Source organism: Eptesicus fuscus, chromosome 6 (genome assembly GCF_027574615.1).
Source record: "Eptesicus fuscus isolate TK198812 chromosome 6, DD_ASM_mEF_20220401, whole genome shotgun sequence".
In the NCBI taxonomy this organism is placed as follows: Eukaryota; Metazoa; Chordata; class Mammalia; order Chiroptera; family Vespertilionidae; genus Eptesicus; species Eptesicus fuscus.
In genome coordinates this window covers 103,622,453-103,648,967 of record NC_072478.1, presented here as the reverse complement: position 1 = coordinate 103,648,967, position 26,515 = coordinate 103,622,453, and the positions used below count along the sequence as shown (strand labels likewise).

The window sequence follows — 26,515 nt, the reverse complement described above, 5'->3', positions numbered from 1 at the left end:
CTTTGCTGGAAATGTAAAGTATTGGTATTGCCTAACGCTCATGAAAACTTCATGTTCAAAAGCAAAGAAAAGAATGGAAAGAAAAAAATGAAAGCAGAAGAGTCATTTCAACTTGAAACTCTCTTTGGTCGTGAGACTAGCAAAGCAATGAGTTCAGAGTTTGGGAGGAATAGAAAAGTACAAATTGCAAAACAGGAAATCCATTCTTGGCTGGCTGTCAAAAAGCCATGAGCTGGTGAAAACTTAGATCCATTTTAATGTCTTAAAACGAATAAAGCCCCCCAAATAGTGCATTACTGAGATGCTTGCTATTAAGAACTACTGTCCCCGTGCCAGGCTTTTTGACTCACTCTGGGTTTCTTCAGTCCCACGTCTGAGGGTGTGATGGTACAATGAACCCCTGGCTCCAAGCTGTCCCTGTGGCTGGTACCGACCTGCTACCTGCTCACCCTCATAACCACTTTTTTATGCACAACGGCCCTATGTAGACTGATCTTCCTCTCCAAATAGCATAACAGCTCTTGAACTTGCACAGACCGCAAATTCTACATCTTTGATTCCTCCAGTGCCTTGGCTAGGGCAGGCCCTCAAATGCTTACTGAACAATTAAGAAAAGTACTTACCAGTCTCTTCTGGCACCTCAAACTACATGGCCACTGCTATCCATCCAACCTGAGTTCGAACTGCAAGGCCTTTTTTAAAGGCATTATTTAGAGACACAGAAGCTTGTAAAAATGAGCTTAACAAACACAAACACCAGATTTCCATAGAAAGCAGGAAAATAATTTATTCCAAAAGATGGCAGAAGTAAGAAATTCATCCTGAAAATAGACTTTGGTGTAATTCTGTCGGGACAGATCTCCCCTTGAACATGCTCTCCTACGGCTGCCGCACCGGAGTCTTACTGTCTCGTGACAGCGTTTGCACACGTCACCGGTCCCCGTGTCATGAGCAGGCAGGAGCCATCTTCAGGTCCACAGTCCCAAGGAGATGCCGAGTTTCCCGAGCACCTTCTGTCTCAGAGGAGTGCATAAACATTTGATGGCATCGGCACCGTTTCGATTAAGGAGGCACATGATTCATCAAAGTGTAAAAAGGCTAACAGGACAAACACTGCACTGGAGAATGAGAGTCAACTGTGCTGTGGGTGTTTAAGGCAGGATGGCCAGAGCAGGCGAGCCAAGGAAGGCGGCCCGGTGTGGAGGTGACTGCACATCTAGAGGAATTCTCGTCATGACCTGCAAAACAAAGCCGGGCTAGTCACTGGTCCCACCCCACCCGCAGGAGGGCACAGGCTGACATCAACCGAGTCCATCGGGCAGTCACTTGTAATGCCTAGGTGCTCAGTTAACCTGCAAACATGGGTAGGCGCTGCAGGGCTGTGACAAGAGGTCCCATTACCAAGGACACTGCTACACTGAGAATCACAAGTAGGTTTGACCGTGTCACAGAAAGAGGAAGAGCGAAGTGACTAAGACCGATCGTACTGGAATCTAATGCGTTCACTTCGGTTTCAAGAGTCTATTTCCCTTCCCCTCTCACAGCAAGGAAGCGAGGCTCCCGCGAGCTGTTCTGTCCGACTCCTAGGAGCAGATCCCCTGTCCTTGGAGCTTGAAGTTGCTCCTAGCGAGCTCCCTGTTCTCACCACCACAAGTGTAGGTGACAAAGATGAGTCCTTTTTGCTAGAAGCTTCAAGCTGCAACCCCACCTTTGCAGAGCCAGTAAACATCCAGACCAGGCATCTTCACACATCCAACTGCTAACGTGGTTGCGGAAACGCCTTTATGTAAAGCCTGTTTTATAACTCTATATAAATACAGCCACATATGCTACTTCTGAAGTTAAATAAGCAAGTAAGAGAAAATGTCCTTCAAAGGCAATTTCCACACACGGCTGAGCTGGCGGTAAGAGAACGAGCTGGTTATGACCACAGTTTGCCAGAAGGTTGAGGGTAAGCGCAAGTGGGAGGGGCTAGTTACATTTGGATGAGACATGGTTGTGGCAGGCAGGTCTGACAAGACTGAAGGTCAAACAGTGCGCAGAGAGATCTGATGGGCCCTTGAGGCTTTGCAAGTCAGTGGGCAGAGCCAGGGGAACCCACAGGGCAGCGTGGCAAAAGGCTCCCAGGCCCGGGCTCCAGGCGCCCAGAAGTAGACAAGAGACTGGTACAAGCTGGGGCAGCGCAACCGCCCTGGGTGGTGGCAAGACCAGGCTGCCGGGACACCCTGCCGCAGGTACATTCAGCCCAAGATGGAATCAGAGCACCAGTTTCACAATGTAGCAGGAAAGAACCACAGCAGGCGCAGAGGGGCAGTTCCAGAGCCGGTGGCTCTTGTAGGCCACCCCCCCCCCCCCCCCCCGCGCTCCAGCTTCATAAACATTCTCTCCCATCTAAGGAGCATTTCTCTCCTCCCCCGGCCAGCAGCACGGCTTCTCTGCACAGACCTGAGCTCCAGGCCCAGTAGGAATTCACTTGAGGACACTGAAGATGTTCTGTCTGCTCATTTTCTAGGAAGAACATACTTGTTAGACTCCTCATCGTTTAGGCTTTTTTGGACAAATAATCACGAAATGAAAAAGTAGGTCTTCAATTTTGAAAAACCAGAGAATCCGGGAATAATTTTCACTCAAGCTCAATGATAGCCAATTTAAGATAAATGTGAGTGAGCGTAATGTTAAATGGCATACACTTATGGTTTGCTTTTGGAGTGAATTAAGGAAGCCCGTATTCTAATTATCTCTCTGCTTAGACTGGGATGGGGGAAAGGAACTTGACAAAGCCCACACCCTCGTTTTATAAAATACCAGGTGTACCGATTAATAATGCAGATTTTTTTCAATAGATGGAGTTACACATATGTTGATATATATGCGACTTGATATGTATTCTATTTTGTTGTATCGACAACAAGCTTGAAAACTTCGTATGTCAAATTTTCTGAAGGTGTTAACATCATAGATATTTTTACGCTTAAAAATGTCGAATTTCGTGCCAAAAAAAGAACACTTGCTGGAAGTTTTAATTCATTATTTTGAAGAAAAGTGCTGCTGAAAGTTATCATATATTTCAGGAAGCTTATGATGAACATGCTCCATCTCAAGATACTTGTGAACACACCTTTAAATGCTTTAAAAGTGATGATTTTGATGTGAAAGACAAAGAACGTCCAGGTCAACTGAAAAAATTTGAAGACCAACAATTACAAGCATTATTGGATGAAGATGCGTGTCAAACTCAAAAACAACTTGCAGAAAGATTAAAAGTTGCTCAGCAAACAATTTCCGATCGTTTACAAGCAATGGGCAAGATTTTAAAGGAAGGAAAATGGGTGCCACATCAACTGAACAAAAGACAAATGGAAAACCAAAAAGTCATCAATAAAATGTTGCTTCAACGGCACGAAAGACAATCTTTTTTGCATTGAATTGTGACTGGCAATGAAAAGTGGATTTATTTTGAGAATCCCAAATGCACAAAATCATAGGTTGATCCAGGTCAACCATCAACATCAACTGCAAGGCCAAATCGCTTCGGAAAGAAGACAATGCTCTGCGTTTGTTGGGATCAGGAAGGTGTGGTGTATTATGAGCTTTTAAAACCATGTGAAACCGTTAATACTGATTGCTACCGACAACAAATAATCAATTTGAACCACACTTTGATGGTGAAATGACCAGAATGTTCCAGAAGACACAGCAAAGTAATTTTGCTTCATGATGATGCACCATCACACACTTCAAAACCAGTTAAAGACACGTTAAAAGATCTTGCCTGGGAAGTATTAACCCACCCGCTGTATTCACCAGACCTTGCTCCTTCAGGTTACCACTTGTTCCGATCGATGGCACATGCACTTTCTGAGCAGCACTTCAAAACGTACAAAGAAGTGGAAAATTGGGTCTCTGAATGGTTTGCCTCAAAACAAGAAAAGTTCTATTGGGACGGTATCCACAAATTACCTGAAAGATAGGGGAAATGTGTAGCTAGCGATGGACATTACTCTGAATAAAGCACTTTTGATGTTTCTCTTGAGATTATGGTATTTTGATTATAAAATCCACATTATTAACCGGTACACCTGGTAAGAAGATCACTAAGGCTACTTTCAGATAAAACTGAGAATGAAGACAACATCAAAGCACCAAGGCAGACCAGAAAATCTGTTCAGGGAAGGATGAGTGATATATATATATAGTTAATCCTAATACGAGGATATTTTTCCATTGTGTTTTAGAGAGTGGAAGGGAAAGGAAGAGATAGAGAGAAACATCTATGTGAGAGAGACACATCCATTGGTCACCTCCTGCATGCACCCCGACCAGGGCCAGAGAATCAAGCCTGCTATTGAGGTACGGCACTTGACCGAAATCGAACTCACAACCCTTCATTCGAGGGCCGATGCTCTATCCACTGAGACAAACCGGCTAGGGCTGAATATATTTTTATTCAAAGATAGATATCACAAATTCACAAAATAATTCCCTGTCTATTGTTATGTGTAATGTATGTACTTACGGCAGGAGATGAACAACAAGAAGTATTCAAGCAAACCAAGGGTGTGTCCTAGTATTTAGCAAGTCAAATGAATGGCAAAAGCTGGGGAGCTAAACACATTTAGGGGGAAGACATTGCTTTGAAACCAAGTGGCCAGGAAAGAAGTGCAAGGCCTTGCAGGCTGGACACTCACCAAGAAGCACCAGGAAGAACCGCAAGAGAACGGGGGAGCGGAATAAGACAGAAGAATGAAAAGTGGTGTTTACTAACCTGCTATCTAAATTAACGAACGTTGCAGGTAGCGAGAGGCAGGAAAGGGTAAGTACAGCTAAGTAGGTCAAGAACATGAAAACAGTGCGGCTGGAACCATAGGTCACGGAGGGAAGCGGAGCAAAGGCTGCCAACGTGGTCTGAGGGCAGACCGGGAGGCCTTGACCGCCACGTTAGAAAGCTGGACATACCTGCAGACTAGTCCTTCTTATCTTTTGTGGCTCAGGGACCTTTGGTGACCCTGACAAAGCTGAGCTTACAACATGTTACAGAGCATGTCAAGGGGCCTGTACCCGCTGCACCCAGGGCCTCAGGTTAAAAAGACCCTGCTACAGCCCACGGAGAATGACGAGGGTTCCGGGCAGGCCGTGAGCTGCTTCAGGAAGTGCTCTACCAGGAAGACACACAGGGCGAGGTTTGTGGACACACTGAATGTAAGAACAGGGAGACTGGATGAGGAGCCACTGCAGTAACTCGGAGCTGAGTGATTGGGTCAGAAATGAGGGTGTCCGAAGGAACAGACACAGAGACATCAACAGGATCAACTGGATTCGAGGAAGAGGAGAAAGAAGTGATCGAGAGGTTCTGATGCTAAGTGACAGAGAAAACTGTGACATCAGGAACGGAAGTGGAGACGTGGCTGAGTTTGAAGTGGCAGCAGAATATGCAGAGATCAGATCAAAGACACACTTGGCACCCACAGCAGCTCGCACTGCTTCGCTTGCCACAGGCATGGCTTTGTTTCACAGGGTTCGCTGAAATGCCCACTCAGTGCTATTTGTCTCATGAGCACTCAAATATTTTTGGAATGCACAGAAAAACAGCTCCCCCAGGGCAGGGGCCTAATTACCAATACCCTTTCTCCCCCCCGCCCCGTCTAGACTTTGGACTAAAACAGAATTTCTGCCCTTCAGGACCAGGGCAAACTATATAAGCTCATCTAACATAGTACCATGACGTGGCAAACCAACCAACTGCAGGACACTGGGGCTGAAGCCAAATCCACTCCCAGGAGACTACAGACTAGCATGACACCCCAAGGCGGTAGGAAAACGGGACATGGACAAAACCAGCAGCCTTGCTGTGACAGGTCCATAGTGAGGGGATAAGACTGGCGGGGGCGAAGATGGAGAGAGCACTGTTCTGGCCACTTCGGGACAAAACTTGCAGCCAATGAGTATAACATGCTAGCACTCGGCCTATCGACACATGGAAGAAAATCACGGCAGGGAGAGGGATGAAAGGAGCAAAAGGTGGACGAGGTGTTCAACTGTATTGTTCAGATCAAGTCAACTTCACCTGTATAAAATTTTTCTAAAGCTTTCACAACTGTTTCTCATTTTCCTCTTGCTGAATACCATGTCTAACTTACACCTGCTGATTTCCAAACCTGGGTTCTTAAACAAATCATGCACAAGATCAAACACTGTTCCTCACCAGATGAAGAAGGCCTACATCTGGGTTCCGCACCTCTTCATCATCCCACTTCATCATAAAAGTTCAAAGTTCAAAATCAGCTCAATCTTTTGAGTTTACCACCAAGAACAGTGAAGTCCTGTCTTAAGAGTTCTGCTTGCTCCAATGCTACACACACTAGATCTCTGGATGTGGTCACTCCACAGGCCTCAAGTCCTGGTACTGCCATAATCACCACCTCGGACGTGGAATAAACGTAACTAGGGTTCGCCTGGCTGTGCCCTTCTGCTTCCTGGCACTTTGCTTTTAAAGGAACCACCTTTTAATATAAGGGTTTCAAGCAGCAGCCCCAGTTGGTGCTGTGGACCAGAGTGCAAACGTTAGGAATTCATCAATTAGGTCACACACACACGAGAATGAAAAGACGGCCAATGAAACCTTCAGATCCACACACCAGTGTATTCAGGGCCAGAAAGCCCAATCCTAAGGGAAGGAGGTGAGGCGCGGAGAGGTCATGAAGGCAGTGCTGGAAGTTCTCAGCTTTAAAGCCTCATGGGCATCCTTACCTAACATTCACTGTAGTTAAAAAGGTTAGAAAACTGGAGACCTTGCGGGAAAAAAAGGCAGGTAAAAAAATGTTATGAATCCGATCTTTTAAAAAAAATCCATGTAAGAGGGAAATCAAAACGCCTTTGGGCAAAGAGGAAAAAAGCTGACTATTTACCTATCAGATTGGCACAAATCCAGCTGAGGAACAGGCTATACTGTTAGTGAGAATACAAAAACAGCACAATCCCTAGAGAAGGAAATGTGTATATCTAAAAAAAGTATTTTTAACTTTAACCCAGAGATTTCATTTTCAGGGAATCCAACTCAAAGATCACTAGCAAAAATATACGTCGTCACCCTGGCCAGTGTGGCTCAGTTGATTGGGACACTGTCCCATACACTGCAAGGTGTGGGTTCAATTCCCAGTCAGGGCACAGGTTGCAGTTTCGATCCCCGGTTAGGTGTGTATAGGAGGCAACCTATTGATGTTTCTCTCTCATATCAATGTGTTTTCTTTTTGCTCTCTCTCCCTCTCTCCTCCCCTCTCTCTCTCAAAAAAAAAAAAAAAAAATCAATGAACATGTCCTTGGGTGATGACTAAAAAAAAATACAATGTCATATGCACAGGATATTATTGTGGCTTTATTAACAATAGCAAAAGACTAGAAAAACCCAGAAGGACATCAATGGCTATGAAAAGACTTGAGGAAGATCTCTATTCACTGATAGGAGCAAGCTCTAGGCTTCAGTGTTCAGGGAAAAAACAAGCTATAGAATAGTATAGATATGTTTTCCATAATAGCTGTGTATGTGTGTGTGTGTGGGGGGGAATGGAGATAAAACACACACACACACACACACACACACACACACACACACACACACACACGTATGTATTTGCTTATCCTAAGCAAAATGAAACACCCAAAGGATAGACTTCTCTGAATATATCTTGCTTATAATTTTGACTTTGGAAATATGTTTTACATATTCAAAATAGCAGCAAATAAAAAAATTACCATGAATTAAACACAAAATAAAACTTAATCTAACTACATATCAAATTGATAACCCCCAGAAAAAATAATTATTTCAAGGATTTCAGAAAACAGCATCCTGTTCTTTATTTGTTCTAAAAACAATAAAGCAGAAAAGATATCCTAAACTGCACTCAATAAAGTTATAGTTGGTAGTTATAATGGTGTTATTTTGAAACTATTTTACATGTATTATAGGATAAGGAAAGTAAATAATTAAGTTACTGTCTTTAGGAACTAAGATTTTCAGTATATGTGAATGATACTCAAGTGTAAAACCAAAGAAGTAAAGAAGCTGTCACGTGAAATTTGAACTAGAAATGCTAACATGAACTCGTGATCCTTTTTCTTCTTAAAAGTACACACCTCTGGCTCTGTCTATTGTAGAGACTTAGAAGCAACAACACCCCAGCAGGAACAGGCGCACCTAGCAATCAGACCCTGACTTGTAAATACCATTCCCACTGAAAGGAACCAGGGCCAGCTGGGCTGGAGGACTGACGAGTGAGCCAGGATCCTTTCTGTGGGGAATTCAGAAAGCAACTGGAGGAGCAATTGGTTCGAAGCCTGGGCCAGGACACATACAAGAGGGGTCTGGGACATCTTGATGTTGCCAGAAAGTAAGGAGACGAACAAAGAGCAGTATCAAAAGGACATAGAAGCCCATCTAGACAGGCTCCCATCGGCCAAAGAAAGAACACTCTATAATAATAAAAGCGTTAATATGCTAATTAGACCGGACAGCCGAACGACCTTCCGAACGAAGCCGGGGCTGCGAGGGCGGAGCCCCTTGCACGAATTTCATGCATCGGGCCTCTAGTTGAACATAAAAAGGATAATAAATGTAATTGCTTACAATTAAAAAGGGGAAAAAAAGAAACCTCACTGGGTACCCTCGAAGAAACTTGAGCACCAACAACTTGTAGTCTGAAAATTTTTAAAAATTTAAGTTAAATGTATTCTGCTTTTCCTGTATGATCTATATTTCAAGGTTACTCAATAATCCTCCTTGATGAGGGGAAGTTCTTATAGAAAGAGTCATCGAATCAAATGTAGAACTAGAAACTCACCATTTTGCAATTTCTACGGTAACACTCAATTCAGACTACACTCATTAATGGATAACATCACTGGGTGAAAGGCCGACAGAGAACTTCACGACTGGAGGACCAGGCTGCCGTTACCTGAACCCATTTGGCATCACTAAAGCCGGGGAGCCGGACACCATGTGTCTCCTGACAGGCCCAGTGCCACCAGAGGCGCCCTTGCCCCAACGCTGCACCAGAACCCAAACAGTTAGCGCTGACTCCACTTTATCAAAACGATGGAGACAGAGGAACAAACCACACAACAGGCTTCCTGCCTCTCAGCTGGTGTTTCAATCTTTCCGCTCTACCACTCCTGACCGCCAATACTCAGAACCAAATAAAAGCTGCAGTTTGAAGACCAATTTTCAAAAACCACCTGTCTCTCTCTATCCAGAGCACTCAGAAATGCTAATGTCAAATCTGCCGGCCACTTCTTGAAGCTTCTGGGTCTTGTAACAGCAACTACCAGTGGTCGCTTTCCGGAACCGTGTCTAACAGACGGCATGCCAAGTCAATCCTGTACATCAAACTGGGTTTTAAACGGCCGGGTCACAGTAGAATTTAAGAGAATCTCGTGGATAAATCCTTTGGTAAAGGAAATGACCTACGTCCCAAATTTACGTCTGCTCTTCATGAGATCATGTTTGCTTTCAGTGCCTGCCCTTGCCAAGTGTTAAAGTGGCCACAAAACTCGGAGAAAAAGTCAAGGCAAACTCCAGCTGAGTGACTGACAACACTGATGAGAAAGGTCAAGGGTATAGTCACCTCGATGGCTGGGCAGCGGGTCTTCTCCCTCAAGGCCAGTGATACTTGAGATACCAGATGGTTTCATTTTTCAGCTGCGGTCCGAACAGAGGGTTGAGTTGGGCCAGAATTGCAATCAGCCAACTGAAAGAATAATGGGGGAGGAATGACAACGAAAGTGGTGAAATCATGCGGGAACAGGACCCTTTTCAATTAGGATGGGGGGAAAGGAGCTTTAATAAAACCTAAGTCTCCTCTGTTCAGACCAACCTTCAATGCAAGTTCATAGCACATCGTGCTAAATTAGGGAGCACAGCTGTCCCACAGGACACACCTGGCCTTGGTTTCGACACACGTCACAAAGCAGCGAGGCTTCCTCACAGTACAGCTGTCTTTTCTCAGTTTCTCAATTCCTAGTCGAAGTATCTAAGATTTCCTGAATTCACATGTCTTTACCTCAGAGTGTTGTTTTTATTCTTTATTGTTGAAAGTATTACATAGTCCTCCTTTTCCCCCCATTGGCCCCCTCCAGCCCACCCCGCTGCCCCCTCAGAGTGTTTTTACCTAATCTCCAGCTCAGGAAAAACGGGTGTTCCTTTATCCATTCTACAAACGCTAAGACCCACAGCCCACATGCCACACCCATTTGTGCCGGTACAGCCAGGTTACATTTCGGCCCACCATCTCCCAATTAGGCTGTAACCCTTGAGTGCCCCTTCTCTAACCACCATCGCCACTAAGATGAGCCCCAGGAAAGCGGAACCAAGTGGTTGGCTTTAACAACTGCTCACTTCGGACTGTACGTGACAAGGAGTGGCTCTGGGTTACGGACTGCTTATGCAGGAAGCACAATGGTGTTCCACAGAACCCAGGGTGAGACGTGAACAGCAGCAAGATGGTCTTTAACGTTGTCTCCTACCGCTCACAGCGATTTTATATCTGGAAGAATAATTCACACACCCAATGACGTCTGAGAACCACGGAGCTAGAACAAAGAAGTGTTAGGACCTTGAATTCCCCTATGAGAGGGGAACCAGCCTAACCCAGCCAGGCCTTTATCCGGTGGATCTCTATTCTTCCATTTACTGTCATTTTTAGAATTCTTCCAATCAAAGGATCCAAAGGCCGGTTCTGATCACCTATGACCAGCACCGCACAGAAGCTTGCGCCTACAGAAACAGTGCACCTGCCCTCCCCATCCCCCCCACAAAAGGTGGTTTTGTGACAGGTAACATGACACCTGAGAAGATGGGGCCAGAGTAGATACCTCAAGCTGACTCACTTTATAAACAAAAAGCTAATTCAGAGGAGATTCTCTGATCTGTGCTGAGAACGAGAGTATTAAACACAAACAAAACACCGTGTAGTTGGGGTGTAACAGCTCTCTGACACTGTAACAGAAGAGGGGAGGACAGCACAGGCAGACACACTGGAACGCTCTGTGACTGCAGCGAACACTCACTCATGGTGCAGAGCTCAGTCACGGAAAATTCCACACAGGCCCAGGACTTCCCCAACCCCAGCAGGCAAGAGAAGCCGACTGTAAAAGCAGCGCCCGTCCTTCCATCAGAGACTGGAGTAACCGGCTAAGGCTTGGACACCTGACTAAAAAGTATGTTAGCACCCGAACTAGACTGTCCCCTGTCTTCACACCAGCTCCCAGCACTTTCTGTGATGCTGTGCGGCGGGTCCTCCCTCCTGGCTGCACACTGTAGTGACCCAGAGCGCTTGTGAAACTCCTGACGCTCTGCTTCAGCCGGAACCTTTCCTTTAATCCTCCCATAACGCAGTTAAGGAAACTGAGGCAGGCAGAGGCTACATGATTTGCCTGTGCTCACGATGCTCATTAGGTGGCAGCAGCTCCTGAACCAGAAACCAGTCGGACTGATGTTCCCACTACAAAAGCTACCTGAAGTACTGACGTTTCCAAGGCATCCGATTAGCAAAATCTAAATTGATCTGGGGGATAAGGAGATAAAGAAGCCATCTGCTGATTATCGATTAAGTCCAGGACAAGCCTTCGGTACCTGAGGTCAGGAAGAAATATCTAGAAGCGAGAACAAAATCGACTTTGCTTGCTCAGGTCATATTGAGAAACTTTTTTGAATTTAATTTTCCATACTATTTTTAATGTTTTGATTCAAGCAAAACATCTCACTTAAAAACCCCAACAAACCACAGTTCCAAAAAGCTCCTTGGGAAACGGCCAGGCCTTTCCTCTGAAATTTCATGGGGGAATTGTCCCCCTCTGGCCAGCTGAGCTCTGTGCCTGCCCTTCCGACTCCGACCCGACTTGAAATTTCCACAAACACGGCGGAGAACTGGGAGGGGAAAATCCAGTCTGAATTGATGGAAGTGGGTGGAGGAAGAGGTCATATTCTAATGATCCTATTATTTCATGTGTCCAGGAAGAGAGAACGAAATGTACCCTTCAAATCTGCCAAGCTGTTCCACATGTCCCCATAACCTAAGTCCAGCCTCATAACCGACCATCTGAGATTATTCAAATGCCTGGGGCAGCTATGGGGCGGTGACATCAGTCTGCAGAGCTGGCATGGGCCAGAAGTCAAGTCCATGCTCCTTATTCTAAAGACAGGACACTAAGCCCTAGAGAGCATAATGACCCCAGTGAATCTGTGAAAGGGCCGGATGGGACCAGGGCTCTGGAGTCCCACTGTACCAGCTGACACAAAGGTCCTGGTTTATCCCACAATCGTTACCAATGCCATGCTCCAGGTCAGCTCTGGGGATGCAAAGAGGAATGAGAAGAGGGACCAAGCCCTGCGGGGCCCATGAGCTTGTGAGAGAGAAGCCAGGACAGAAGGGGGCTGGGCTCTGGGAGCGTTCATTCTACACACACTCCCTGGCCACTGGTCAGGAGCTCAGCTCTGGATTATCAGGATTCTCCAACCAGACAGTATGTCCTCCCCCACAGATAAGGCTACACCCAGCTCTCTCAAATCTTGCTTTGTTCTTTTGTTTCACATTCAGATATGAGAACAGGAAACAGAGAGGCATGGTTACCTCCAGGTGACGCACAGATCAAGCGGATAAATGCCTAGCTTCCCTGTTGGCAAGGACTTCTCTTCTGATCCACTGTCTCTCCAGCCAGGGCGATGACACGAGTGACCTCTATCAGTGGCTTTCTTAAGAGACAGCAGAGACACAGAAGAGCAACTTGCACTATCTCCATTATCTGCCCTCATCCCAATCCACTGACACAAACCTGTTCAAAGACACATATTATTGGATGCTATTAGAAAATATGGATTCAGTACTGGGCAGGGTTGGGTTTTAATTCCAGCTATCTATCTATATATATGAAAGGCTAATGTGCTGTGTCTGACCGTCCGACCAGTCGCTATGACGCACACTGACCACCAGGGGGCAGACGCTCAACACAGGAGCTGCTGAGCTGCAGTGACTTGGCAGCGGTGGTTCTCCGGTGACACATCCCAAAACCAGATAAGAGGGAACCCAATTCCTCAAGGGGCCTTGCGATTTCACCTTCGGCTGTGGGTTATGTTGTTGCTGGGGCACTGTTGGCCCCCAAATCTGGTTTACTGCACTATTGCGTTTGCGTTCCACACACTGTACAACAACAACTTTGCAGAGTGCCCTCTCACACTCGGGGACCCCTCAGGGGATGTCGGAGAGCCAGTTTCAGCCCAATCCCCGCAGGCCAGGCAGGCCAAGGGACCCCACCTGCCAGAGGGACCCCTGCTTACTCCACAGACACCAGGGAGGGACCAGGGACTGCGGAAGGTTGGCTCCAGGGCGTGTCTGGCCCATCTAGTTCAGTCCTGCCCCACCAGCCCCTTCTAATTAATTTCCTTTCAATGTGCACGAATCCGTGCACTGGGTCACTAGTCATAAATATTAGCCAACTGTCTCCAGGCAAGTGGCCTTACAACCCCAAGCCTTAGTTTCCCCTTTTGTAAAATGAAGATAATAATCCCTGCCTCCAGATGTTAAGAAATAAAGAGAGAATACTAGTATATGAAAGTGCTCTATGGAGTAGTTGACAAACGGACATTTAATAAATACTAGTTACTCCTTCTCTTTCCCATGAGACAGCTACAATGCTTTGAGGCACGGAATGAAATACAACCTGTGTACTGCACAAAGGAGTTCCTCATGCAGCACTGAGTCATCCTCGTCTCTGCCTCTTCTCCCACCCCTCCCCTCTGTGGTACGCAGAATTCTTGGATGTCCCCCAAGATAACCAACCCCTGGCATGCACACCCTGTCTAAACCCAAGAGAGTGAACACGATGATGGTCACTCCTGTGATCAGTTTCTAACAGACAGCTGGCCTGAGGAAAGGGAAGTCATCCTGAGTGGACGTGACCTACTTGGGAGAGTTCCTAAAAGGGACAGGCTCTCCCTGACAAAAGGCATGTGGAGCGTGTGTATCACTTATGAGTGATTAGCTCCGAACATTTCCTTTAGTATGCACTCAGACAAACAACTGAATTCCTTTTTCTCTCCTTACAGAGAGCACAGTGATAAGCTGTCTCGGTAGAGGGAGCTGGAGGGAAATTGCAGGCGGGGATAGGGAGTCTGTGGAGTGGGTACGAGGACATCTGGTGAAGCCCGAGCAGGCTCGGGCCCAGAACATGTTTGCTCTTTGGTCTCACAGCCTCAGCCTGGAAATAAGCTCCCTGCAGCCCTCTGACCCCCAAACCAGAGGCCCTGCGTGGCCGCAGGCTCTGGAGGCCTGCTGCACTGGCACAGGAACTTGGCTACACACCCGGGCCCTGGCCACCTGCTCCCCTGCCTGTACTCAGGAGGTGGCATACTGCTAGCCCACCAACTCCAGCCTGGCCACACCAACAAACTGCCTCTGCTGTCGGGTGGGCTGAGCCACACCTTCTCCAACGAGGTCCGAATCCCTTTCAAGTTTGTCTTTCCTTGGGTCTCCCGCAGCCCGAGGATCATATTGGGTTTCCTTATATCTTACACTCTTTTGTCAGAGCTTATAATAATTTTGTTCCACTTCCTCTGCCTAAGCTACTGTGTGGTTTTTATCTCATTAGACTCAGACTGCTACAGGATGAGAAGGATTTTACACAAGGAGACTCTATTCCTGGCTTTGAAGTTGGAAGGGCTGCTCCACAAGGAATGTGGGTAGTCTCTCGGAGCTGAGAATGACCCGCAACGAATAACCAGCAGGTTGTAGGACCTCAGTCCTACAACCACAAGGAACTTAATTCTGCCACAGCCATGGGAGCTTAGAAGAGGACCCCAAGCTCCAGATGAGAAGGCACAAAATGATTTTTCATTAACCTTATGCCAACCCTATCTTTAATGACCCTTTTATACGGCAGGGATATGCCCTATTTTTGCCAGCTCTTGAAATATCTTTCCTTTCTTTTCTCCATACTTTCTATACCAGGCCTTCCAGTTCAAAGTCTGTAACAATACTCTTACCTGCCAAATTATAAAGGGAAAAAATTATACAGTCAGAATAAGAAAAATAAACTTTTTCATCTAGCAGATTTCCCTTCCACTATAAATAGTCAAGATAGCCAAATATTTTCAATGTATCCATGAGAGAAGTGTAAGTAATTCTCAGACCAAAAAGCTGAGTGAAGGCAAGTATCCAGAGAGGAAAGAAAAGTGACTGCAGATAGCTTTCTGTTCCTTGAGACCATATACTAAAGCAGATGAACTTGAGACCTCACAGGACATGGGGAACAGCAGATAAAGCCCAGGGCCCAGCCAAGGCAAAGAATCGAATACAATGTTCACATACCTCCCCACAAAAAATCAAGACCCCAAGGTAAAGACAAATCAAGCAGAACCACCTCAAGAGAAATGCCAGGAAAATCACCTGTCTTAAATATAAGTACCAAGAAGGAAGAACTGGTCATCACTGAGAACTGGTTATCATAATGGTTTACAAATCAAATTCATTCTCTGGTTTCTAAAAAATAAACACATATCAAGAATTTTACTTAATTTAAGCCACACTGGTGATGCTTAGGCATCTAACAGAAGCCACGTGAATCCTTTCTAGGAGGGGCCCACCTTCATACCAGACCTCGAAGAAGGGATACATATAAAATTATAGGGAAAATTAACAGCTTGCAGTCAACCATAACTGAACACATACGGAAGCAAGGTACCATGAGTAGAAGGCAGCAAAGAGCAGACACAGAAATGGAAGGGCTTTAGATACTGGAATGATCAGATACAGATGATAAATAAACTATGTCTTAAGAAATAAGATAAGCTTAAAATATGTGCAAGGAGAAAGAAGGAAGAGGGTGAGGGAGGGAAAGAGGAAGGGAAGGAAAAGGGAGGGGGAAGCAAAACTGTAAAAGAAGCAGAAGAACGTCTATAGAAATAAAAACTGTAAAAAAAAAGAAAAATAAATAAAAACTGTACTACCTAAAAATAAAAATGTCGTAGGTGAGGTTCTGGTTCCGATAATAGCAGTATCGAACTCATCCTATAGACAGTATATTAATAAACTCTAATAACAAAATGTGAAAACCAACTACTGGATGGTACTAGAGATTGGGAATCTCAGAAAATAAATTAAAACAATGAAAAGAAGAACCCAGTGGAAATTTTAGAACTAAAAAGTATAATACACAAACTGAAAAAAAAAAATCTTTGGGTGGGCCTACTAACAGATTGGAGACGAAAGAAGAAATAGTGAACAGGCCTTTTTGGAGAAACTGACCAGGTGATTCTGAAACGTACGTGGCTACTTTACAATAGCCACGTAACCTTGAAGAACACACACGGAGGACTCAGACTTCTGATCTCAATACAAAGCTACAATACCCAAGACAGTATGGTATGTCAAAAGGCTCGACAAAGAGGTCACTGAACAGAACAGATCGTTTGGAAATAGACTCACGCGTATGTGGTCAAGTCATTTGAACAAAGATGCCAAAGCAACTGAATGGAGAAAGGAAGTTCTTCAATCAACGGTGCAGTTGTGCTGGGAAACCAAACTACAGAAACAAAACCAAGCCCGACCCCAACATCCTAGTGCCGGGGCTGGCAAGCAGCGTGCCCAACCGCCAGGCCTCTCGACTGCCCGCGATGGAAGCCTCAGGTGCAGTTCTGGCCCAACAGCAGGAACTGTAAGAGCTACGCTCAACAGATCTCTTATCCTCTTTATCTCAATTTTTGCCAGAAAAAATATTTTTCCCCAAACCTCCCAGGACCATCTACCATGATCTAAACTCCTCCCCAGACTGTCTGCTCATCTCACAACTTGATCCAACATCCGCCCTCCCCCTCTCCCGCCCGCTTCCACTGGGTCTCGGCAACTTGCTCCAAGAGCTGCCACTCACTCACTCACACACCTCCTCCAATTCTCACCCTGAGGCTGCCTCCAGCTGCCTGAAGCCTGGCTCCCGGAAGCTCTCAATCAGAAAGGCTGACACCAGATGGCTCAGGCTTGGCGATGGGAGTACAAACTTCTTTGCCCCCCCCCCTTCCCCCCCCATGCTGCCTCCAGAGAGTTCTCTCCCACTCTTATGGAATACTGACTTCCAATTTGGGGTGCATGCCTGCTGAGTTTACTACCCTCTGATTCCTTCATACATTCTGGCCACTCCCCCTACTTCAACAGGGAAGGCTCAAGGGTGCCGTTTTCTGGCCCTTCCTCATCCGTGCACCTAAATGCTGGCATTCCTGAGCTCTGGCCCTGGCCTCTCTTTTTTAGGGCTGTTTCTCAACGGCAGCAGTATTGACATCTGGGGCTGAATAGCTCTTTGCTGGGAGGAGGGGGCTGTCCTGTCCACTGTAGGAAGTACAGCAGCATCCCTGGCCTCTGCCCACCGGATGCCAGTGGCAGCCCCAGTAGACAACCACTGCCTGAGGACATTAGTCTCAGGCCCTCAGCTATCGCTCCTTATATCCAGTTTCCCATCTGACATTTCACCAGCAATCTTAGCCTGTCCCCAGCTGGATTTCTTTTTTAAAAAAATATATTTTTATAGATTTCCGAGAGGAAGGGAGAGGGAGAAAGATAGAAACATCTATGATGAGAATCATTGATCGGCTGCCTCCTGCATGCCCCACACTGAGGACGGAGCCCACAACCTGGGCATTGAACCATGACCTCATGGTTCATAGGTCGACACTCAACCACTGAGCCACGATGGCCGGGCCCCAGTTGGATTTCTGTTTTGAAATCGACTTTCCTCTGCTGAACTATGAACACAAACTGGTCACACCGGCAGAGATCCTGGCTTATTCAGAGTTCACACACGTCACGCCCCACAGAATCTAACCTTCAACTAGAACAAACTGGGAAGAGGAAAATATTGCCACAAACAGAAGGCAATTAAAAAGTCCATGAATGTATTTCAAAACATGACCTTGTCTAGAAAATCCAGTTTCTTTGGGTGTGTCTTCCTTCACGAGAGGTACTTTCAAGAAATAACTGGTACCTACTAGCACCAAACAGTGAAGCTTTCTTTGACTTTGTGATTTATTGCAGAATCCCACCCCTTTGTGGAAGCAGGTATGTAAAATATTTAGGGTTTAAGTTACACCCAATGTTGAGACAGGTAACTTGCTAATAAGTAGGACATATAATCAGGTTTCAAGGAAAAGAAAAACCTAATTTTGGAAATCTGTGCACTACCTCTGTGAACACACCGATGACAGTATGAACCCAGTCAACACAGCTGTCACAACACGTTGGTGCGAAGGGGAAAATGGTCTAAATGTAGGCAGAAGAGGTAAGAGCTCGCCTTTGAATACTCTGAAGTTTTCTCCATGAACTGACTAATATTCAGATTTTTCCCGGGGCCTGCCTGGTGCCACTCCCCACTGAAGGGGACATGGTGGACAAGAGCTGGAAACATCTTTCAAACAGTTAAACTGCAGTTCTGCCACTCATGAGGCTAAATAACAGTATCCCAAAAACATATGTTGAGGATTACCTTACATACCCTAAAAATAGTTTTTACTCAACAGTTTATATAAATGAATATAATCTATTCAAATAGATGCTAATTATTACACTTTTAAATTTAAAAATGTTTGCCCCATCCTGGATTGCTAAGTGGTTGGAGTGTTGGCCTGTGCACTGGAGGGTCATGGGTTCAATTCCTGGTCAAGGGCACTTACCTGGGTTGCAGGTTCGATCTCCAGCCCCGGTCAGGGTGGATGTAGGAGGCAACCAATCGATGTCTCTCTGTCTCACATCAATGTGTTTTCTCTCTCCTCCTCCTCCTCTTCCTCCTCACTCCCTTCTACCCTCTCCAAAGAAAATCAATGGAAAAAATATCCTCTGGTGAGGATTCAGAAAAATAAATAAATTAATAAATAAATAAAATCTTTTAATTTAAAAAATTGTTCTTACTCTTACTTGATTACAATTCTAGCTCAACTTCAGTTCAGTAGATGAACAGTCATAATAAAGAATGCCGAAACCGGTTTGGCTCAGTGGATAGAGCGTCGGCCTGTGGACTGCAAGGTCCCGGGTTTGATTCCGGTCAAGGGCACGTACCTTGGTTGCAGGTACATCTCCAGTAGGGGGTGTGCAGGAGGCAGCTGATCGGTGTTTCTAACTCTCTATCTCTCTCCCTTCCTCTCTGTAAAAATCAATAAAATATATTTAAAAAAAAAAGTATGACTTTTACAGGGGCGGGGGGATTAACCAAAGAACATATATGCATAGTCCATGGACACAAACAAACAAAAAAGAATTGCTTTATTTAAGTGAGATGGTGAGATATTTAAGTGAAATGAGGCCTAAATATTTCACAATAGTGAAATACAAAGCACTACAATGACAATTTCTGGTGAGTATAAACTGTACTTGGGTTGGAAAGGGAGAGAGTATCTGTACAGTTCTTATGTAAATATACTTATATTTAACTAGAGGCCCAGTGCACGAAATTCATGCAGGGAGGGGGGAGTCCCTCAGCCCGGCCTGCACCCTCTCCAATCCGGTACCCCTCGGGGGATGTCCAACTGCCAGTTTAGGCCTAGACCGGCAGTCGAACATCCCTCTCGCAATCCGGGACCACTGACTCCCAACCACTTGCCTGCCTACCGACTTGATCGCCATCTAACCACTCTCCTGCTGGCATCATGGCCCCCAACTGCCCTCCCCTGCTGGCATCATGGCCCCCAACTGCCCTCCCCTGCCGGCCTCATGGCCCCCAGCTGCCCTCCCCTGCTGGCCTCATGGCCCCCAGCTGCCCTCCCCTGCCAGCCCCATGGCCCCCAGCTGCCCTCCCCTGCCAGCCCCATGGCCCCCAGCTGCCCTCCCCTGCTGGCCTGATCGCCCCTAACCGCCTCTGCCTCGGCCCCCACCACTGTGGCTTTGTCCAGAAGGAAGGTAGAAAGATGTCCAGTCTCCCGGTTTAATTAGCATACCCTTTTATTAGTATAGATTATGTAAGTAATGGCATAATTACAAAATTATGTAAATATAAATATTGAACATAGAAAATGTGTGCTATTTTTCTTTTTTTTAATTCTGTGGGGTTTTTTAAAAAAATTTTTTTTAAAGTGTGCTACTTTTATTCTTCAGATATTATTTTATTCTTCACACATGAGAACAAGCTTCATTGTAACAAAGCTGTAAAGTTTCACAACAACCATGCTCCACTTATTTCATTTCCCATCACATACATTACAAATGCCACGAATAATGCTTATTATTTTAGGAAAAAATTACTTACAAGAGAAACATACTTACAAGAGATAGCAGCAAACTGAACAGGTCACCAACATGGTGATGATAACTCTAAAAAACAATAACAAGCAAACAATTAGATCACTGCAAACTAAGCAGACACTGCAGGATGGCTCAAGTCCCTTCCCAAGTGATCTAACAAGCAGGGACTGTGCACCCAGAAAAGGCCCCTGAATCTGCCCCAACACCCACACTGCACTGCACCCTGGGGTGATTCGGTAGAAGTTAGAGTAAATAACTAAACGTTATTTGTATTTAAAGGGATACGCACTTATGCCACTGCTTAGATGTCTAATCCAAACCCACCTGAAACTGAACGCAAAGGCTGCAGTGACAATTCATTCTGACATCCAAGTAACTACCCCATTTGGCATTTCTACCACAAAATGACACTGTACTTCTAAAAATGTGACGCTCTAGTGTTGACCTCTCCCCATCTCCATTCCTCTCTGAAAAACAGTTAAATCTGGTGAATGTCAGCACTTCTAAAACTGGCTCCATGCTAATCTCTTCCCATTTCGCCTCCCAAAGGCTCTCCTCTGAATCTCCTGCGCCCCAGAAGCAGCTCTGCCATTCCACCCACCACCCCACCCTCGTATCTGTCATCTTTTTGCTCATGCCTCCTCTGCACCCTCGGAGTCACCAAACGCTGTGGGCTAGTCCTTCTAAAGCATCCTTCCCTGTGTGGGCTCCTTCCTTTCCGTTCCCACCTTAGCACGGAAATTTATCAAGCTCGTCCAGCTAACTGGCGGCACAAAGCGTCTTCCTTCCCTTTCATTCTATCGGCAATCACCCTGGAGTCATCGTTCTAAAATATTCCTTTCATCGCATCACCCTGCGGCTTCACACCTCTCAGTGCCCCCCCATCCCTAAGAGTCGTGTCCAAAGAAAGGTCTCCACTCCACACAGAGTAAGAAGGACTGTCTCCTAGAAGGCGGGAAGCAAAGATCAGAACTCCGAGTGATATTTTTAACTCATCCTTTAGAAGTGCTGTGGGTGTGTGTTCTCTATGGTTATTATACTGGCACATCCATTCATTCATTCGACAGATTTTCATTGAGTGTCTGGTATGTACAAGCTCTGGGGAGACAGGAGTGAAGGAAACAGGGGAAAACCCCTGCCCTGGTGAAGTCTACGTAATCGTGGGGGAAGACAGACAACAAACAAGTGGAACAATAAACAAACAAGATCTATCTATCTATCTATCTATCTATCTACTAGTATATGCCATCTACAAGTATATGCCAGAAGGTCAGTAATGCAGATAGAGGATAAGGGTGTACAGCGGAGTCTGAGATAAAAGTGCTATGAAATGTGCACACACACACACACACACACACTCTTATTCAGAGATAAAGCAAATGTGAATACATAACAATTACTGGATCTACGTGGTGGTAAACAGTAGTCATACTACTCTTCCTACTTTTCTGTATGTCTGAAAATGTCCTGTATGTTTGAAAAAAATGAGCTTATAACTCTTGGCACATCAATTCCTGTGCTTCCTCCTCATCCCCTCCCCAACCTACTGCTAAGGGAGCCACCGCGACAAACCTGAAACTTTGATGTGTGGATGCCTAAAGAGAAACAAGGGAAACCTTGAAAACAGGAATGGCCAGGAAAGCTGATTCAGGCACAGACCTGATTTCACCCTTTTATCCTACACTTGTTCCGTCACAGAGGAGAATGAGGAAGGGGCTTTAGGTACACATAGATTCAGAAATTCTCCCTTTTGCCCTTTTTTCTCCCTGCCCCACCAGGTCCTGAAAACCTCATCACCCAATTTTCTGTCTTCTGATGTGCAGGGGTCTCGCAGGAAAGAGGATGTAACATCTAAGTCTTCCTTCCTCTCCTCACACAGGGCACCTTTATGAAGGTGCTTTACTTTACTATCTCCTTAATGAAGTTGTCTCAATGCTTCAAATCAACAAGGCTCTCCTGGCCCTGGCTGGTTTGGCTCAGTGGATAGAGCACTGGCCTGCGGACTGAAGGGTCCCAGGTTCAATTCCGGCCAAGGACACATGCCTGGGTTGCGGGCTCAATCCCCACTGGGGGCATGCAGGAGGCAGCAGATCAATGATTCTCTCTCATCATTGATGTTTCTATCCTCTCTCCCTCTTCCTTCCTCTCTAAAATAAAAAAATATATATATTAAAAAAGGCTCTCCTGTTTTAAAAATTCACCATAGTCCTTGAAGCAATTCATCTCCTTCATGTATTTTAAAAAATTAATTTGCAGTCTTTTCAGGAGGCAAAGGAAAACCAGTACTAATTCCGTACTAACATTTCCACTTTACAATGAGGAAACGGGGATGTGGAAAAGTTAACTAAATTGGTCAAGGTCACAGGGATCATCCAGCTAGGGGCAGTGCTTCTCAAAATGTAATACAGTGACTCCTAGGAGGCACTGTGTTTTAAGACCTGCTCAATCCTGCCAAGAGCAGGAAATACAAGGATTGGGGGGGAGGCTGTGGCTTACACCCGGATAATGTGTCACTAGCAGGTCAAACTTGAATCATGACACTAGGGCTAGAAACTTTGAAGCCATGCACATTAGGAGGCATTTCATTACCCTGGATAACAGCATGGGCATCAAGTCCCGAGGCTGGGGGTGGGTGAGGGGGTGGGACCCCCATGGGGGTCTTTAAGAAAGGAGTGGTAATGCTACCAACACATTAATAAATGCTTTTGAGTATGAAGGCTGCAAAGGCAGACAGTAGTGTAATGCAGCGATTTTCAACCTTTTGCATCTCATGGCACATGGAAACTAATTACTAAAATTCTGTGGCACACAAAAATATATATATTTTTGCCGATCTGACAAAAATATAGGTGTAATTTTGATTTACAAAAAAATAAAAACTAATAAATAATAGTAATTATCTACCCCTTTTGCTCCAAAGTGACTTTTTTTAAAAAATCAGGTGCCTGTCTAAGGATTTTTGGTACCAAGAATGAACCAATCAGATGTCTCCTTATCCAACCTGACCAATAAGATGCAACTCGATCATATGACCTATATTTATGGTTCATCACAGGGCATTCTCACCTGACGGCTATGGTTGTGTTGGCCGGCTATGGTTGTGTTGGCCGTTGTCCTTTTTTTATTTGGCAATCCCAGGGGAAGAGGTCAGAGCCCCTGACTAAATAGTCAGGTGTTCATGTTTTAAAAATGCCTGTGGCACAGCGGTTGACCATCGCTGCCGTAATGACATCGTTGAAGACAGAAACACTAACTCCAGTAGGAGAAACAAGTCTAAGAACTTACATTTGGTTAATATAAACTGCCTTCGTAACCCCTGAATTCTGACCCTCTATTTCATCTATTACTGCTTGGGAAGATGAGAGGGAGGAAGGTAAGGGGGACCGGGTAGAAATTCATGTACCATTTCTCCTTCTTGCATGATGTTTTACTTTTAAACTAGTTGGAAGTAACAGGTCTAATAATACACATTTATTTAAGAGAGCAAGAAAGGGTTCAGGTCACAAAACATTAAGGAAGTAACAGTATTTTCTTTTCTTGACTAAAGGCCATGGAATTATCCACTCAAGGGACACTTAGTGAATGCTTGCTCTGCATGCGGAGCACTGTGAAGCCACCAGTTCATTTCAAAGAAAAATGGTGTCCCTGACAAACGGTGACTTCAGTCTAAGTTTCACCCCACATGATCGTGCAGAGAAAAAATGACTCAGAGGCAAAAGAGGAACGAAAAGGCAAAAAAAAAAAAAAAAAAAGTGTGCTAAGGCTCCTTTGAAGATAAGCCTCTATTTCATACAATAAAAGTTTACTTACAAAACAGGTTAAGCTCTATTTGACATGGGGGGCGGGGGGGGAGTGTATTTCTTAACCAGTCACCCTAAGAACGTGTTTCTCACACGCAAGGTCGCGGGGAGCGCCCTCCAGAAGGCATGACGCAGGGGTTTCTCAACAGCACCTCCTGCTCTCCGGTCAGAACCTCGCTGTGGACCGGGCCCCACGACCTCCCGGCGCCCACGGGAGGCGAGGCCTGGGCTGGACGTCGCTGCACAGCCTGCCCCGAGCGGCTGCGACGGCGTGTGAAGTGCAAGGGCAATGTCTGCTCTATTGTCTGACCCCTTCCTTGGGGCAAACGAGGCCTCGTTTGGGTGGAGAGCAGCAGACCGAGCCCCAACGTCTTCTGGGGTCGGTATAAACCCGTTTCCGACGACACCCACCCACCCACCCAGGACGGTGACGAGAAAAAATTCCCCCAAAACTGCTGCCCAAGAATGGCCCGCCGGAGGTCACCCTCCTCGCGCTCCGGCTGGGAGCCACCGACGCTGCGGCGACCGGCTCATCGCGGCCAGCTCGGGGTCGGGGCCACCCCGGCGAGGTCTCCGCGGTGCGGGCCGCCCCTCCCCCGCCCGCTCCCGGCCGCGCGGCCCCCCTCCGCCAGCGGGCCTGGCGCACTCACCCCCGGTTGGGACCCTTGGGGATGAACCAGGGCACCAGGAGGCCGACGATGCTCCAGAACACGCTCATCACGATCAGAGGCACCGTGAGGCCGCTGTACGCCATGCTGGCCGCCGAGCCGACAGCCCCTGCCCCACCGCCGCGCTCGGGTCCCACCCGGAAGTGTCAACACCCGGCCGCGTGACCAGCGCGCGCCGGGCCCGCCTCCCGCGTCCTCACGTGACCCGCGCGCCGACTCCGCCCCTCGGGGGGTCTGGGGAGACAGGCTCCGCCCTCACCTGGCGGAGGGACGTCACTCACGCGAGGGTCAAGTCACTAGGAGCTCTGCAAGGTATTTCTCATTAAGAACGTGGCCCTTTTAGGTAAAAAAAAGAGTGTAGTTACATATTTACAGCTTTATCTTTGTTTTAATATTAATATATTTTTATTAATTTCAGAGAGAGGAATTGAGAAACATCATTGATAAGAGAGAACCATTGATGGACTGCCTCCTGCACGCCCCGCACTGGGGATCAAGCCCACAACTCCGGCCTGTGCCCTGACCAGGAATCCAACCGTGACCTCCTGGTTCACAGGTTGACACTCAACTACTGAGCCACGCAGGCCGGGCTTTCTCTTCTTTTTATACAGCAAACCTTAACAATTGTAAGTTACCGTTAAAGCTCATAAATTCCTGTCTGAGCTGTAACTTAGGAAACATCTCTGAACTCGTTTTAAGCACCTCACTAGAGCCTATGAGGAAGTTGTAGTTATTATCCCCACTTTGCAGGGGAGGAAACTAAGGCTCAGGCAGGAGGTTCAGGATCTCGCCCAAAGCCTGGTACGTGGCTGAGCCAGGATTCAACTTCTCATGGTGTGATATTCAAAGCCAGTGCTTTTTTTTTTTTTTTAATCCTCACCTGAGGATATGTTCATTGATTTTAGAGAGCGCAAGGGAGAAAGAGAGATAAAGAGAGAGAGAGAGGGAGGAAGAGAGAGAAACATCCACCTATGTGTGCCCGGAACGGGGATCAAACCCACAACCTTTTGTTGTACAGGACGAGGCTCCAACCAACTGAGCCACCCGGCCAGGGCAAAGCAATGCTCTTATACTGCACTATTGTGCGTCTTGTGCACCGTGCCAGGTTCTGGGGTTCCAGGAACCAATCAGAACCCCCTCCGGGAGTTCACAGGCTGGTGAGGAGATGGACTTGCCAAGGGCCACTCAATGGCAGTGGAAGGTACAGTGGACAGTAGTGTCGGACTTTCCACCCCAGCCAGTCCTGAGCTGAGCCTTAAAAGAGGAGTAGGGATTAGCCAGGACAATGAGAAGATGAACCTGGAGTTTCTACTGCTTGCCACAGATTCTCACATGTGCTAATTACAGCATGCCACAACCTTGGAACAAGGAGTAAACCAATTCTCAGAGAGGTTAAGGAGCTTGATAAAGCTCACGGGCAGAGGCAAGGAGGAAAGCAGATCAATAAACCAAATCCAGTGTTTCCCTGCAAGTCACACTTCCGCCCCTCACCTCACTTCCTGATTTCTTTCTTCATCAACTAGAATGGATTCTTGAGTTAAATGGGAAGTTGGACCGACAATCTTTAACTCTGTACCAACACTTCAGACATGATGCCAAGCCTTTATCTGCTCCCCCAAAACAGCCTCGGTAGACATTCTATTGTCCTTAAGTTCCAGTCCGAGCACCTCCTTCTCCAAGACCTGTTTCATTCTGTTAGTGCAGTGGTTGGCAAACGCATTAGTCAACAGAACCAAATATCAACAGGACAACGATTGAAATTTCTTTTGAGAGCCAAATTTTT

At 46.2% G+C, this 26,515-nt stretch overlaps 1 protein-coding gene across 1 annotated transcript; it reads right to left on the bottom strand.

Moving 5' to 3' along the window:
- Window positions 1-761: 761 nt before the first annotated feature.
- Window positions 762-24,911, bottom strand: ATP6V0E1 (ATPase H+ transporting V0 subunit e1). Its single transcript, XM_008147604.3, has 4 exons — window positions 24,715-24,911; window positions 20,286-20,333; window positions 9,621-9,743; window positions 762-1,238 (listed from the first exon to the last, which is right to left on the bottom strand). The coding sequence occupies exons 1-3, from the start codon at window positions 24,816-24,818 to the stop codon at window positions 9,650-9,652; spliced, it is 246 nt and encodes an 81-aa protein (XP_008145826.1). The 5' UTR covers window positions 24,819-24,911; the 3' UTR covers window positions 762-1,238; window positions 9,621-9,649.
- Between the last annotated feature and the right edge of the window lie 1,604 nt (window positions 24,912-26,515).

What these genes read in the sequence shown, in the direction of transcription:
- ATP6V0E1 (XM_008147604.3), bottom strand. Translation starts at nt 24,818, where the DNA reads ATGGCGTACAGCGGCCTCACGGTGCCTCTGATCGTGATGAGCGTGTTC. An exon ending in CCCAAGGGTCCCAACCGGGG is followed by an intron (nt 20,334 to 24,714) that starts GTGAGTGCGCCA and finishes ATTGTTTTTTAG; the next exon opens with AGTTATCATCACCATGTTGG. An exon ending in TCAGTTTGCTGCTATCTCTT is followed by an intron (nt 9,744 to 20,285) that starts GTAAGTATGTTT and finishes TTATTCTTTCAG; the next exon opens with TTGGCTGATTGCAATTCTGG.